The sequence below is a fragment of the Arachis ipaensis genome, chromosome B01 (genome assembly GCF_000816755.2).
Source record: "Arachis ipaensis cultivar K30076 chromosome B01, Araip1.1, whole genome shotgun sequence".
Lineage (NCBI taxonomy): Eukaryota > Viridiplantae > Streptophyta > Magnoliopsida > Fabales > Fabaceae > Arachis > Arachis ipaensis.
In genome coordinates this window covers 8,560,363-8,574,985 of record NC_029785.2, presented here as the reverse complement: position 1 = coordinate 8,574,985, position 14,623 = coordinate 8,560,363, and the positions used below count along the sequence as shown (strand labels likewise).

The window sequence follows — 14,623 nt, the reverse complement described above, 5'->3', positions numbered from 1 at the left end:
GAAGAGAAGGGTACCAAGAAAACTTATTCCAGCAAAGAAACAAAGCAATTACATTTAATTTTCCTTACAACTTTCCATCTCAATTGCTTTTATTCCTTTTCCCTTGTCATCAAAATCCATCAAAACAAGAAGTTAACACATCAACAGAATTGAAGTTATTATGGGTAACAATGATGATTGTTTTCCAATTTGCTACAATGAAACCGTGAATTATCCCAATTCCATATGGAAATCACAGGACCTGTTAAAGAATTATTTACCTTTATTTATCTATGAAACCATTACCGTTGTTTTTAGCTCGCGTTTGGTATACTACCTCCTCAGACCCTTAAGTCAGCCTCATCTTGTTTCTGATCTTCTTGTAAGTCGCATCATAACAACTTCTTATTTTCTTTTATTTTCTATTTTCTTTTGGGTATTATTCAATTACATGTTAGTTTATTTTGTGACATTATTAGAGTAGCACAAAACCATGGAAAGGAAACATAAATATTGGAGAATACAAATGCATTTTAATGAAATTTAACAAATGAATTTAAAAATATTAGGCTTTGTTTATGTCTTTTCTTCCCGTTTTGGTCGAGTTTATAATTCAACAATAAAAAAAACTAGCATTTATTATCTTTCTTATTTCAGTAATGAGACTAGATCTTGATAGTAAGATTTGGGTACAGATAACAAAAATCACTAAATAATAGTATCATAGAAAAAAAAAAGGGGAGTGCTAGGAGAACAATGAAAATTTTGAACAACATGAATAACCACCAATCAAATGAAAATACACTACACTCTAAATTAATGCTACTAATTAAATTTACTCTTTTAACCCTATTAATTCACATTGTTTACACATTGTTCAAAAATCTTGTTGGTTATCTATACTTTTCCAAAAAAAAATATGATGTTGTTAGAAATTTACAAATCATAATGAAGTAGCAACTTTTTACATATATTTTAGTTTAGCAGTTGAAAAATAAAGATAAGGAAATAGAAACTTTTTGTTTTCAATAGAAACTTCACGTTTATTTTTTTTAAGACAAAAATATATGAGCTTTACATTATTCATGTCTATTTCCGTGTCTATTATACTATCACTAAAAATTAGAACTTGAATTCACTAGAAAGGTGGAGTTTATGGTGTGTATAGCTATAGTGTCTATAAAAGTTTATACAAATACTGTTAAAATTAAAGTAACACCATTATATTTTGATAATATTTTTTCTTTTATTTTCTAAATTAAAATACATTGTTTATCAGTAAAAGATGTTATTTTAATTTTAGTATAACAGTTTTTAAGGTAACATAGCCACTATAACAACCACAGCATTGACATTATAGCATGTATCCACCTAAAAACCCTAATGCATTTGTATCACTACATAATTTTTTTTTCCATTGTAAAGAGAAAAGAAAAGAAAAAACCTTATTTGCCTTCTACTATTTAGGCCAAACTAATTTATATTTTATTGCAATAGGCAGGTATGTTGCTAAGTTCAATATTTCAATTGGGAGGGAGTAATAAGTTATTTCAAGATTTTCTCCCTATACAGATTCTAGTTGCTGTTTCAACCATAGCACAAGTGGGTCTCATCTTCTATGTCTTCATGGCTGGGCTTGAGATGAACTTAGATTTTGTTTTAAGAGCACCTAAGAAGCCCACAATAATTGCAATTTGCAGCACTCTGATTCCAATGATATTGGGAACTGGAATTTATTCTTTGGTAATAATAGTGGACAAGAAATTCTTAAAAAATTATGTTGAAACATACGAGTATAATAGACCCCAATGCTATTTTATATGGTCTATGGTTCTTAGTATCACAGGGTTCCCTGTTCTTGCTAACATTCTTGTGGACCTTAAACTTCTCTACACTAGGCTTGGAAAATTGGCATTAACAGTAGCAACACACAATGACTTCTATAACTGGATTATGTTTGCATTGGTGTTTCCATTTCTTGTTAATGGTTATAGAGCAATTTTCTCAATGCTATGTGTCATAGCTTTTATTCTCTTAAGCCACTTTGTGTTACGCCCTTTGCTAGAGAAGATAGTGGCCAAGAAACCAAACAAGCATGACTGGACCAATTACCAGTTGTCATTTGTGATCATGGGGCTTTTCGCTTGCACGGGGCTTACCGACATCCTCGGCGTGAATCCCCTCGTCGGGGCGTTGATTTACGGACTTGCCATTCCACGAGGAAGCTTCACCGAGATGTTGATGGAGAGATCGGATGATTTTGGATCTAGATACTTAGCACCCTTGTTCTTTTTCAGTGGTGGCTTGAGGTGCAATATAGTTAAGGTTTTGCAGACTGTAGATTTGGGTTTTATTGTTATAGTGATCTTGTCTATCTTCACAAAGATTGTTACAACATTTGCAGTTACTCGCTATTATGGTATGCCTTTCAGAGAGAGTTTGGCTTTTGGGTTGCTTATGAACACCAAAGGCGTCTTGTCACTCATAGTGCTCAACATTGCATGGGATAATAAGGTGGTTAAATTGATTAGAAAAATGCTCTATATTTTTTCTGTTCATCTAATCTTGAGTATATATAGTATTGTTGGACATAGTTTGAATAACTTAGACTATAAATTATTGTTTCTTATCATGAAAAATTCAAATATTAATGACTCTAATCATGAAAACTATAAACTGATTCATTTTGATAATTGAGCTAGTTCAACAAAACTATCCAAATCATTTGACAAAACTACCCAACCAATGATCTATTTTAAATTAATTTGTTGAACTCATCTATTTTTTAATAGATCTCAAGTCAATTTATATCTTTTATTATTAAAATTTTCAGTGCTTAAATCTTTTATAGTAAAAAACGGTAGTTTATTCTAAGTATATATATAACTCTTGTGGTTTTTTGTCTAAATCCCTCAATGTATAAATGACAAATGGTATCTGAGATTAATGTTTCAAATATATGGAATCACAGTTGTAATAAAAATTAATCCATTTCATTTAATGACGCCAAAGACCTACAAATACTGATATTGGATGTGACAATATCTAAATCTGGATTATCCCATATAACACACTTAATAATATCATCAACTCATTGTTATCTTGTATGTTCATCTAAAACGCCACTTGATTAATGGCGAGAGCATAAAAGATTAATGTGCTCTGTAAATACTTCATAGTTTGTCTTCTCCTCTATATCAGATAAATTATATCTCCCATTACTATTTTAGTTATTTGAAACTAGATAGAGATAATTTTATCACTTTCTATTATCATGGTCATATTTAAATAGCAGTATACTTTAGAAATGACACTTATTTTTATCATTTTTTATATTTTTATAAGACTTTCACTTTCTATTGATCAATACACTGATGCATTTATTCTTTTTTCCCCATTTCAGCTTATAAGTGCGTACGCATTCTCAATCATGACGCTTACTATTCTGATAATGACTTTCATGGTGTCTCCAATAATCAACGTCATTTACAGGCCAAAAACGGCCTATAGGATGAACATGCTAAGGACCATACAAAACCTAGGGTTTCAAACAGAAGTTCGAATCTTGGTTTGTGTGCACAATCCTCGCCATGCCAGCGGAATGGTGAATATCCTAGAAGCCTTAAGTGGTATCAGTGTCTCCTCTTTGCGAGTGACAGCAGTTCAACTCGTTGAGCTCAAAGGTCGTGTCACTAGCCTTGTCTCTGCTCAGCTCGAGCATCAAAGCTCGCTCGGATTCTCACAATCACAATCACAATCACAATCATTTGAGGACATGGAAACGATAGCAAGTCATATCCATTTCTTTGCACAAGTGCATAGCGGCAACCATGCTGAAACCAGCATGATCATGTCACCTTTCGCGACAATTAACCGTGACATATACAATCTAGCAATGGAGAAACAAGCATCATTGGTTCTCCTTCCTTTTCACAAGCACTGGAGCTCCGAAGGCAACTTAGAGGTAACTAAAGAGGTGTTTGGCGAGATAAACCAGAATGTGATGAAAGATGCGCCATGCTCCGTGGGGCTCTTCGTTGATCGCGGCCTTAATTCATTGTTGAATGCCAATTTGCACATCATCATGTTATTCATTGGGGGTCCTGATGATCGCGAAGCCTTGGCTATTGCGTGGAGGATGGCAGGACACCATAGGATACAACTCAGTATGGTGAGGATTATTTTGTGTGGCAAAGCTGCAATGGAGGATCAAAAAAAGGAATCTGGCCATGAGGAACTACTATCAGCAGTGCTAGATAAGAATAAGGAACGAGAGTTGGATGATAGCTGTGTGAATAATTTTAGGATTATGGGAGTGAACAATAAGGATACAATAAAGTATGAAGAGAGATATGTGGAAAGTGATGATGATATCCCTAGAGTGGTTAATGAATTTGATCAAAAGCGTTATGATTTATATGTTTTGGGACAAGGGAAAGGTAGGCACTCAAGGGTGTTGTCCGAAATGTTGGATTGGACTGATTTCCCTGAACTAGGTGTTATTGGGGACTTAGTGGCATCAAATAGCTTTGGTTCCTACTCTTCTGTGCTTGTTGTACAGCAATATGGGTATGGGGGAATGGAATTTGGTAAAAATTATGAGAACAACCCTAATTGTCATCCTCATATTTGCAAACCACCTTCAAGGACAAGATCATTAAGTAGAATGTTTTGAAGAAAGAATAACATCAAGTATGTATAGGTTCTGAATTCTAATTTGGAAGTGAGAGAGATTGAATTGTGTGGACTAATTGCTTGTACTACTAAGCATGTATACAAACCAACCCAGTTTCTTGCTTACATGCATGACCATACAATTTTTAGAGCAAAATCTAAGTAAATACTGACTTACTAATTGATTTGTTTTTATTGAAATTTTATTTCACTCCAAATGATTTGTGTTCAACAATTACCAAATGCACCTAATATATTTAGAGCACGTTTAGGAGATAACAGAAGCTATTTTTTATTTTTTTTACTTTTGAATTATTCCGAAAAATTAATTCACAGCTTTTTTAAGAAGTAGAAATATATTACTTCTTCTCGATGAGTCATTATATCACTTCCGTAAAAAATGTTCTCTGTTTCTACTCGAAATACTGGCCTTCCACCACCATTTTCACGTAATGATTCATTTGCTGAAAATATTGACCCTCCGGTATTTTTTTTTATCATTTTACCACTATTTTTATTATTAAATTTGTATTTAATATTGTGTGTGGTATAAAATCTCAATTTTAATTTTATTTTTTCACATGTGATTTTATTTTTATATAGCTTGCTATTATTTTTATAGTTAGTTATAGCAAGTTCTTGATCCCAATAAAGGAGGAGGGAGTTCTAACAGGAGCGAAAAAAAAAAAACAGCAACAAAATATACATTGACACATATTTTACATTTGTTTTCATTTTCACCTACCATATTATACAGAATAAAACAACAAATACTAACTACACAATAATTTCTTTGACATTGCCATCAAGATTATTGTGAATTAGAATTTTGTTACTATTCACCACATATAAGAACACCGTTATGGGTGAGGTGAAGTAGAAAAACCAGTTTCTAGTACCGAATGCTGAAAGCGCTAGAAAAATGGAACTAATAAGAGAACAAATAAAAAATCAATTGCCTAATCGATTGTAATCTTAGTGACTAGGTTAGGTAAAATCAACATTCAATATTGAAAAGTATTTGTTATCATCGCTATTTTAATATCTATTTTCTTGTATAAAAAAATTGTATTTTTTTAGTTATTTATCCAAACGCTACAACTTTAAAATAAGTACTTCTATAACTAAATATTCAAACACAAAATAATTTATTTATAAGCTGCTATTAATAAAAATCCTTAGTATAGTAGAATACATCAATTATTATCCTAGACATTTGCTATAGTCTAGACTAGGCACACTACTAACATTTGTTTCAGTTTTGACTGCATACTTTTCCTAGCATCGGTACTATAGGTTAGAATTTCAATTTCATAGCATTGGAAACCATAAAATTATATACTCCAAAGAGCTAAAAACTAAGAGAGACATGACTTCAAGACTAATCAAATAAACACATAATACATACTAAATATGACTACTAGAATTCTGCATCACTGTATATATATACACTAAGAATATTCACGCATGGATTAAATAGTGAAATATCTAATACATTGGAATACATCATTCTCATCCAATATAAAAAAGGTTTAACTATAAATTGACTAAACTATGCATTTAATTATGTAGCCGACCCTGCCTAAGTTATGTTTGCGAGCTGGCATTTTGGAGGGATGGGAAGAGTAGGAAAAGAAGGGGATTGTAATGTAAAAAATTTAAAGTTTAACACTATAAGCCTTTTCTTTCCTTCCCTTTTTCCTGTAAAACCCCAACTCAGAAACAACCCTAATAGGATAAGCCTTTGTTGTTCTTGTATTCTAATCTATTAGGCTACGTTTGGAAGGGAAACTGAGACTCAAAAACAGAGACTAAATTAAGTCTTTGCACTGTGTTTGATGTAAAATGTACTGAACTGAGTTTTGTCTCCATATTATATTTAGTTTAACATAAATGGAGATTAAAAAGTAGATTTGGAATTTGAAAAGTTAAATAAGAGTATTTTTGAGAGGAAATGTTATTAAAGTTTCTATCTCCATTCCCAAAAATTTCAACCCCCTGCGTTCCCATTTTTTGGAGGTACTAAAGAGAATTTTGTGTTCTAGGACTAAAATTTTAGTTCTAGTCTTGGGTCACCAAAAACAATACTAAGTCCCAATCCCACTCTCTGGAAACAAACACTACCTTAAAAAAGTAGCATAAGTAGTACAAAGGTAAACTAGAATGTAAGCCCATTGGCTTTTACCTCTTTTGTGCTTTTCTCCTTCTAGCCTGTGCTTTTTGCCATTTTTTTCTCGGGACCAGTTTACTCTTTGGTCTCAATTTCAACTCAGGTGAGAATTTGTAATTTGGATCTCTCATACGTGCTTGTATGTCCTTGAAAAACTGCATATTCAATTGTTTACGCCCTCCTTGTCGAAGCTCTGCATACTCTGGACCTGAAACAACATTCTCAAATGCTCCAATAAGAATGTCCAAGTCACTCATTGCTTCCCATACATTGGTGTACCTCCCATCTGGACCTTTCTTTAGTTTCTTGAGAGCATTCTCAACAGCAATCTTCCGAGCTTGCTTTCCTGGTGACAACTCCTCCGGTTCTTGTTCGGCTTTCAACATCTCTGAGATGGTTCTATATTTCGGCATTTCATCAAACTCAAACAATTTATCTATGTACTTATCACTTTTTTCATTTGGATAAGCTTCTGTAGGAATGTCATCATCACTGTCCATTTCATCACCAGTCCACAGCGTCTTCTCTTCATCGGTGTCAGACCAAACACTTCTTAACTCATCACTGTCATCGGCATCGATCAGATCTGCATGTTCTTTAGCTTGCTGTCTTGCCTTCCTAATCTCTTTATCAAGATGACTCTTTGAGTCCTTTTCTTCATCAGTTTCATCTTCGCTTCCTGTCCATAGAGTGTTATCTTCATCCATCTCCTTCGCCCAGGCTTTCCTGAAATCTGCACTCCCTGGTTTTCTGCTGCTAAAGAGATCATAACCTTTGTGTCCACCTCGAGCATATGTTCTAATTGCTGGAAATACAGATAATTAGTTAAACAGAACAAAGTAATGAATAGATTTATCAATGTAACACAACAAAAAAGAATAATAAATAAATAAATAATCATGGATAAAAAAAGAAACTCATTTCATTTTTCATAAAATCTCATCTAATCATAGTACAACCAGAACCAGTATCAAGGTCCAAGGAGGACCCCTCTTGAGGAATTATTTGTCTTTGTTTTCCATAACACAAAAGGAATATATATATATATATGGATATTCATGCTTTGTCATCTTTTATTTTGGGACATGTTAATATCATGGTCTGAGGAGGAAAACAAATTCCTACGCAAGGGATCAAGTTTAATCCTGCTTACAAATTATTTGGGATTTCTATCATTAAATATGGTAGACACGTTGCCAAAGAAAATAGTATATAAATGCATACAGTATTATCTATTATCTCTCTGTCACTCTTACATAGTTACTATAAGCTATTATTGGAACTTTCAATAATAACTTATAGTCAAGAATTAAGAAGCTCTTCAACATTTGCTAGTGACTTAGTAGGTCATTTAAACAAGTTCGAGATCAAATTGAGCCTTCTAACCAATTTCAGTGAAGTAAAGAAAAGAAAATCAATGTTTTAGGGCAGTCCCTTTTTATTTGTTATGTTTGCACAAGACCTGAATTTAGTCTGCAATTTATCGACTTTCTACCAAAAGATAAAACCTTAAAAGATGCACAATATATAGCAAAATAATGCAAATCTTCCATGGAAATCAATGAGATATGTTCTTAATCACAAAATTCTAAAACTGAAGAAAATAAAGAAGCATTTAGTTAGTGATCCTCCAAATATAAATTTAAAAATTGTAAGCCAGAACTTCTACATTCTTTCAAAAATTTAATCATGAATATACAAATTGCTACATATAGTAATTAACTACTGCCATCCAGTCGAAGTGAACGGGAATTAAGAATTTTATCAGTGGGAGATTGTGAATCTAACCTTGAAAATTCATCACATAGCCATTACTAAAACAACCTTTTAAAACACCCGGAGCTGAATAATAAAATACTTTGGACCTGGAAAGACCAAAAGAGCAACACATATGTGACATTCAACCAATATTTCACCAAAACACAAATATATAAACAATTATCCATAAAAAAAGTCAGAATAATACCCACTTTTGAGAGACTGGCACCGAATGTGACTTCGCAACCCTTACTACTGACAGAAAGAGGCCAGTGTAGGATCTTGATCTCCACCCCATCGGAACAAACTAACTGCTCTAAAGCATTACCACCTCTTTTTCCAAGTTCTTAATAATGCTTCTCCTGATGTTAACAAAAATTAACAATTTCTGTTACTCTACTACACAATTTGGTGCTATATATACATAGGTCTCAAGCATACCAAACTACAATATTCTTACAACTTTTTTCTTTTTAAAAATAAATGAATAAATAAAATTAGTTAATTCTAGAAGAACAATCAACATCACTGAGCTAGATATTCGCAAGGCATCAAAAGGAAGGGAAAACATGAGTGCATTCTATCACTCACCAGACCCATCGTTATTTGGAAGCATAAATGTGGCATTTCATCAAACAGTTTGAGGGCATAGAAATTAAAACCAAAAACAATAATAAAGACAGAGACAAGGAAGCGTGAGTAATAATCAACGGCAAACAAAGCGAACTGGGAAAACGAAGGGCAAGGAAAAAACAAAGAGGAATCAGAATGATTGGAGCAAATAACTCACCCGGCACAAACAAGTCAAGGTCTACCATGTAGTTGGAAAGGATGGTAATTAGAATATCCCCCTCCTATCAATGAAAAGCATTGAAATTTATCATTAAGTAGTTCGAAATTTTGCAAGCTAAATATAACTCCGTAGTTGTGGTTCAATGTAAAGCTGTTTTCATGCACAAATACTCTTGACTCAATGATTGAGAGAGCGAACACTGTTCAGCAGATTGAAAATCACCAGGTTTGTGTGTGTTACTGCTTGGGTTTATGCAGGGGGATCGGTCATGGGATAGGATATTCATTTCATTTGTATTGGCGGTTTGGTCCGGTTCGGTTTGGTGTGATTTGGTTCAATAAAAAAAATGAGAGTAAACCACAAAAATGTCACCAATTATCAAATTGGAGACAAAAAATAACTCTCCAAATAATCTTAAAATAATTTAAAAATCAAGAAAAATATTAAATCGTTAAGTTATATTCTCAAATAAAACTCTAGAAGTTGAATTTTGATGTGATTTTTTATTTTTTCGTAACTATGATAAAAAAAATATTTTTATCTTTATACTTTGGTAATTTTATATTAAGTAAATATTTTTTTGCAATTTTTTGTGAATGGTCAAAAACATTTTTAAAAATGATAAAAAAAATATAAAGATCAAATTTTAGTTCTGGTTTTTGTATGTGCTTTCTAAATAATTAATTAATTATATAACCACTCTTACAAAATTTCGAATCAAATACACTAACAATTTGCTTATAAAGAATTTATATTTTTTGCTTATTCTGTACCATTTGAAAATATTTTAATGATATTTTTGCGGTTAACTTTTTAACGTTAACGTTAAATAACTTAAAAATATCACATAAGGATATAAATTTGTTAGTATAAAACGCATAAATGAATTATGAACTCAGTTCACAATGGGGCAAGAAAACATGGGTTCTCAATGAAAAGCACTTGCAAACTAGTATGAGATCATTATAAATGTAAGCTTTTAGCTATCACATCAGAAACAGACTAGAACATCAAGGAGGTGGTTTTTTAAGTTGTTTTTACATCTATGACTAGATACTTTAGTATAAGATCTTCAACAAGATAGCTTGTGAAGTGAAGTGATAAATACTCGTCCATGTTTAAGAAAGAGAAAGACACTAAATAATAAAGCATATGATCAATAACTATATCGAAATCCTATGAAGAAAATATAGATCTTCATGTAACAAAAAATAAAATAATCTACATGACTACATCTTAAGCAACATATACTCATATAGTGGAAAATATAGTTCTTGCTTTCCCAGAAGAATTGATCTAAGAGACTAGGGGAAGGCTATTAAAATTGAAACAAAATTAAGTACTTTTGGACATTTTCTTTTCAAAGGGGTCGTTTCATTACATTTTGATATAGACAAAACACGAAATGCCCAGCAAAAGCGAATGTATTCAAGACATTCAATATTTCCTACATATATTTCTTATGCACACGCTTGTCACTTACTTTGGTGAAGAGTTCGAACCAAAAGAGTGTCTGGCTCAGTTCTCATTCTCTTTTTACTTGTAAGTGAACTCAAAGGAAGCTGATCCATATCATATAATGAACCAGAAGAACTGCAACTGTTACTGGCAGTATCACAATCTGAGCCATCCAAGACGTCGTTGTTCCTACCGACATCACTTATAGAAGCACTTGGACGCTGCTTTCGCTTGACAGCACCTGAAGAACTCGGAATCTCATTATCCGCCATAACCTTCGGCTTAGTGTCTTTCCTCTGCAATGTTCGCTGTGAATTGCACTCATCTTCATCACTGTCTATGTAGATGAAACCTGCCGTCCCCAAACTTCCCTTTGCTGGAAACAAAGTGATATATGTTAGAGTGCCATGATATTACATTTGCCAACAGAATATGCAAGCTATGAAAATGAAAAGAAATACTCTGAAGCCAAATTGTTAATTTATTATTACAGAATTCATGAAGATCCAGCATCTAGTTAATTTGGTAATTGAGCACATTTAGTTCCACTTTCCACCATAGTTAGACATGCATATGAGAATAGGCATTTCTTTAACATAACGAAAGTACTTAAGGCAACATGACTCAAATAAAACAGAAACCAGTTGCATGTTTCATATCCTCTGCTCAATTCGGTTATGGCTTAATTCATTATCCCTATGTGATACCAGTTCTAACACAAAATGGATTGATCTACTAATGAGATTAATGCTACATTGATCACCGACAAAAACTCTGCGTTAAACAAAATTCACAAAATCTAAGTGGCCAACCAGAAAATATTGGAACTTGTAATTTCATCATAATCACAGTAAATGAACTTCCAAAAAGATTTAAACTGAATGCAAATGTTAATGCCATGGAATAGAAGGTAATGCCATATCTGATTCAAGCAAATGTGGATATCATGCACTCAATAACATGCCTAACAGAAAAAGCAGTATACAACAAAAATGGTTACAAAGGTCTAACCCAACTGAAGACACCAGCATAAGCTTACCTCCAAAACAAAAATGCAAACTTTGATTCTCATCTAATATCAAAAGAACCATGATGCAAATAATTAACTAAACTCTCCTTCCTTAATATCTAAACCTTCCCTTTACTTTTACTTTCCCTTCTTTGAACTATCTCAACATGAAATTCCCAAAATACAAAAGAAAATACAATCACCAATTGATATAGTTCTATGTTTCATATTGACAAAATCAATCACCAAAAACGCCATTGTTTTACTTTTTACAAAACAAATCAGAGTCATGACCTAAACCTCACACAAAAAATTAGTATCGCTATATGAACACTCAATTTTGATCCTCAGATTTTATACCCCACAAGGTTCTCAACTTCCTTTAGTAAAATTTTCCACCATTTTTTTCAAGGAAAAAAAAAAGATATACAAATAGATTCTTCCTATAAATTATACCATACACTATCCACAAAGCTTTGCAAATTACATGCACTCCATCCAGTTCTACCAATTCAGTTAATTTCCAATTAAAATCAAGATTATATATCCAATTACCTGAAGCAGCAGTAACACCAGCACCATTTTTGCTTGGTATGATTAGTGTAGCCGAATCCCTTGAAGAAAGACCAACATTTTCGTTCCTTTCCACAACATCTTTCTCAACATCCGTTTTATTCTCTTCAATGTTGCTCCTATCACCATCATCGCCGCCACCACCACCACCTCCATCATCATCATCACCTCCATCATCATCATCATCATCATCATCATCATCATCCTCATCCTCTGCAGTCTCTCTCTCCAACCTCGAAACCCTCTCACTCAATTCAACGAACTTCCTCTTCCAATACTCAACCGATGCCTCATCGGCACCATGTCTCTCCTCCTCCCTCAACCCATCAATCCCACCCTTAGCATCATCCCATTTCTTCTTCTCCTCCAATAACCCACACTTTTCAGCTTCCAATTCGATGTTCCTTTTCTTAAGATCGTCAACAACACATCTCTGATCATCCCATTTCTTCTTCTCTTCCAAGAGCTCAGACTTTTCAAATTCCAACTGCATGTTCCTATCCCTAAGAGCCTCACTCACACCCTTTTCTTTTTCCAATTCGTTCTCCATCTCCAAACAATGCATGCACTTTCCAGCACCGCTCGTATCAGAATCAACATTCTCCTCCTTCTTAACCTCAACGAGGACCTTTGATCCTCCATTTCTGAACTCCTTGAGCTGTGATTCGAGGTTCAACTTATCCAAGCTGTGGATACTGTCTTTCACTTTTAGGGACGCAATTTCCTGATCCTTCTCTTGAATCGCGGCGACGAGGCGTGATTCCCTCTCAAGCAAGGCGCGTTCGACTCGGTCAAAATCACGAGTGAGGAAGGTGGCTCGCAACTCGGACACGAGGCTGGGGATGGTAGTTTCATTTTGGTTGGTGTGAGCAGCCGAAGCCCCTCGCAGTGAGACGGGAACGGTTTTGGGGGTTTGCGAACGGAGGGACATGTGGAAACCTGGGAAAATGACGAAGCTTGAAAAAGAAAAACAGAGAAAGAGAGAGAGAGAGAGAATGAGAGTGTGTTGTAAACCTAAGAAAATAAATGTATTGAGAATTAGCAGGGAGGTTAATCGTCGTGGAGGTGGTGGTGGTGGAGAAATGTTTCAATTTTATTTCATGGCGCTCAAAAAGACGCTTGTGAAAGGGAGCTGGCAACTGAGAAATGGAAATAGTGGGAAGGTGACTGTTGATCCCTGATTACTGATCAGTGATTACTAAAATTGCATGCTAAAACTACGCATTTAGATTGGGATGAAGTCAATAAGTCATCGTTTACTAATCTTTTCCACTACTTTACAGTTTACACAATCTTTTTTCTTGATTGCATTTTTCCTTTTCTTTTCTGTGTCTCGGATATATTGATAACAAGATTTTTTTTTTTCTTTTTTGATTTTTTCTGAATAACAGGAAAGAAAATTAAGGAGAATGAGATTTTTTAATTAGATAATTATGCCTAATTCATTTTAAGAATAAAGTCACTCCATTTGAGAAATACAATTCCAAGCAGTTTGGTTTGTCAATAAGATTTACAGTGGCATTTGCATTGCAATGCGTAGAATATGCATTTCATTTGCAATGCAATTTCTTGAAAGTATCTCTAATTTTCATGAACAAGTATTTATATTCTCTGAACACCAAGAATGTTTTTTAGGAGATTTTAAATTAAATAAAAATATTTTATTTAAAAAAAAAACTTTTTTCGTTAAAAAAACTAATCCAAACCAATACTTACTGGTCTAAAAGAAAAATTTTTAAACCAACCATTTTACAGATGACATTCTTACCATTATATTTTTAAACTAATAAAAGACCGCACTAAATAGTAAAAAGCTCGGATTTTTTATTTTTAACTATACATTATTAATATATTTATTTCTTCCGTATTCACTTATTTTTTTTCGTTTGTTATACGGGAGTACATATAAATTTTATTTGTTGCATATGAGTACATAAAAATTTAAAATATAATTTAAGTAAAAAAAATTTTATATTATATACCAATAGAGTAATGATATGTATTACTTAGGTCATTAAATAAATCACGTGTATTTAAATTATATTTTAAAATTTTAAACCGTGGATAGTTAGAAAAGAAGTAACCGTGTTAATAGTGGGCAGTTTAATAGTTTTCAAATAAACATGTTAATCCCTATCATTTAAAATGGACTAAAATTAATCAAACATATCCATTTTAATCTCTTCTACTAACTTTTTTATGTACTAAT

General features: G+C 33.1%; 3 protein-coding genes across 5 annotated transcripts; 1 reads left to right on the top strand and 2 right to left on the bottom strand.

Annotated features, from left to right (window-relative positions):
- Nucleotides 1,400–6,293, top strand: LOC107645725 (cation/H(+) antiporter 15-like). Its single transcript, XM_016349812.2, has 2 exons — nucleotides 1,400–2,493; nucleotides 3,383–6,293. The coding sequence occupies exons 1-2, from the start codon at nucleotides 1,483–1,485 to the stop codon at nucleotides 4,652–4,654; spliced, it is 2,283 nt and encodes a 760-aa protein (XP_016205298.2). The 5' UTR covers nucleotides 1,400–1,482; the 3' UTR covers nucleotides 4,655–6,293.
- LOC107618930 lies at nucleotides 6,083–9,644 on the bottom strand. Of its 3 annotated transcripts, XM_016321153.2 has the most exons (4): nucleotides 9,372–9,644; nucleotides 8,794–8,943; nucleotides 8,612–8,688; nucleotides 6,083–7,628 (listed from the first exon to the last, which is right to left on the bottom strand). In XM_016321153.2, the coding sequence occupies exons 2-4, from the start codon at nucleotides 8,877–8,879 to the stop codon at nucleotides 6,835–6,837; spliced, it is 957 nt and encodes a 318-aa protein (XP_016176639.1). In that variant the 5' UTR covers nucleotides 8,880–8,943; nucleotides 9,372–9,644; the 3' UTR covers nucleotides 6,083–6,834. The 3 variants fall into 3 exon arrangements, with proteins under 3 accessions (XP_016176639.1, XP_020972760.1, XP_020972757.1); XM_021117101.1 differs by lacking the exon at nucleotides 8,612–8,688 and having other exon boundaries at nucleotides 9,372–9,643; XM_021117098.1 differs by lacking the exon at nucleotides 9,372–9,644 and having other exon boundaries at nucleotides 8,790–8,934.
- LOC107618786 (rRNA-processing protein EFG1-like) lies at nucleotides 10,554–13,663 on the bottom strand. Its single transcript, XM_016320979.2, has 2 exons — nucleotides 12,397–13,663; nucleotides 10,554–11,208 (listed from the first exon to the last, which is right to left on the bottom strand). The coding sequence occupies exons 1-2, from the start codon at nucleotides 13,343–13,345 to the stop codon at nucleotides 10,850–10,852; spliced, it is 1,308 nt and encodes a 435-aa protein (XP_016176465.1). The 5' UTR covers nucleotides 13,346–13,663; the 3' UTR covers nucleotides 10,554–10,849.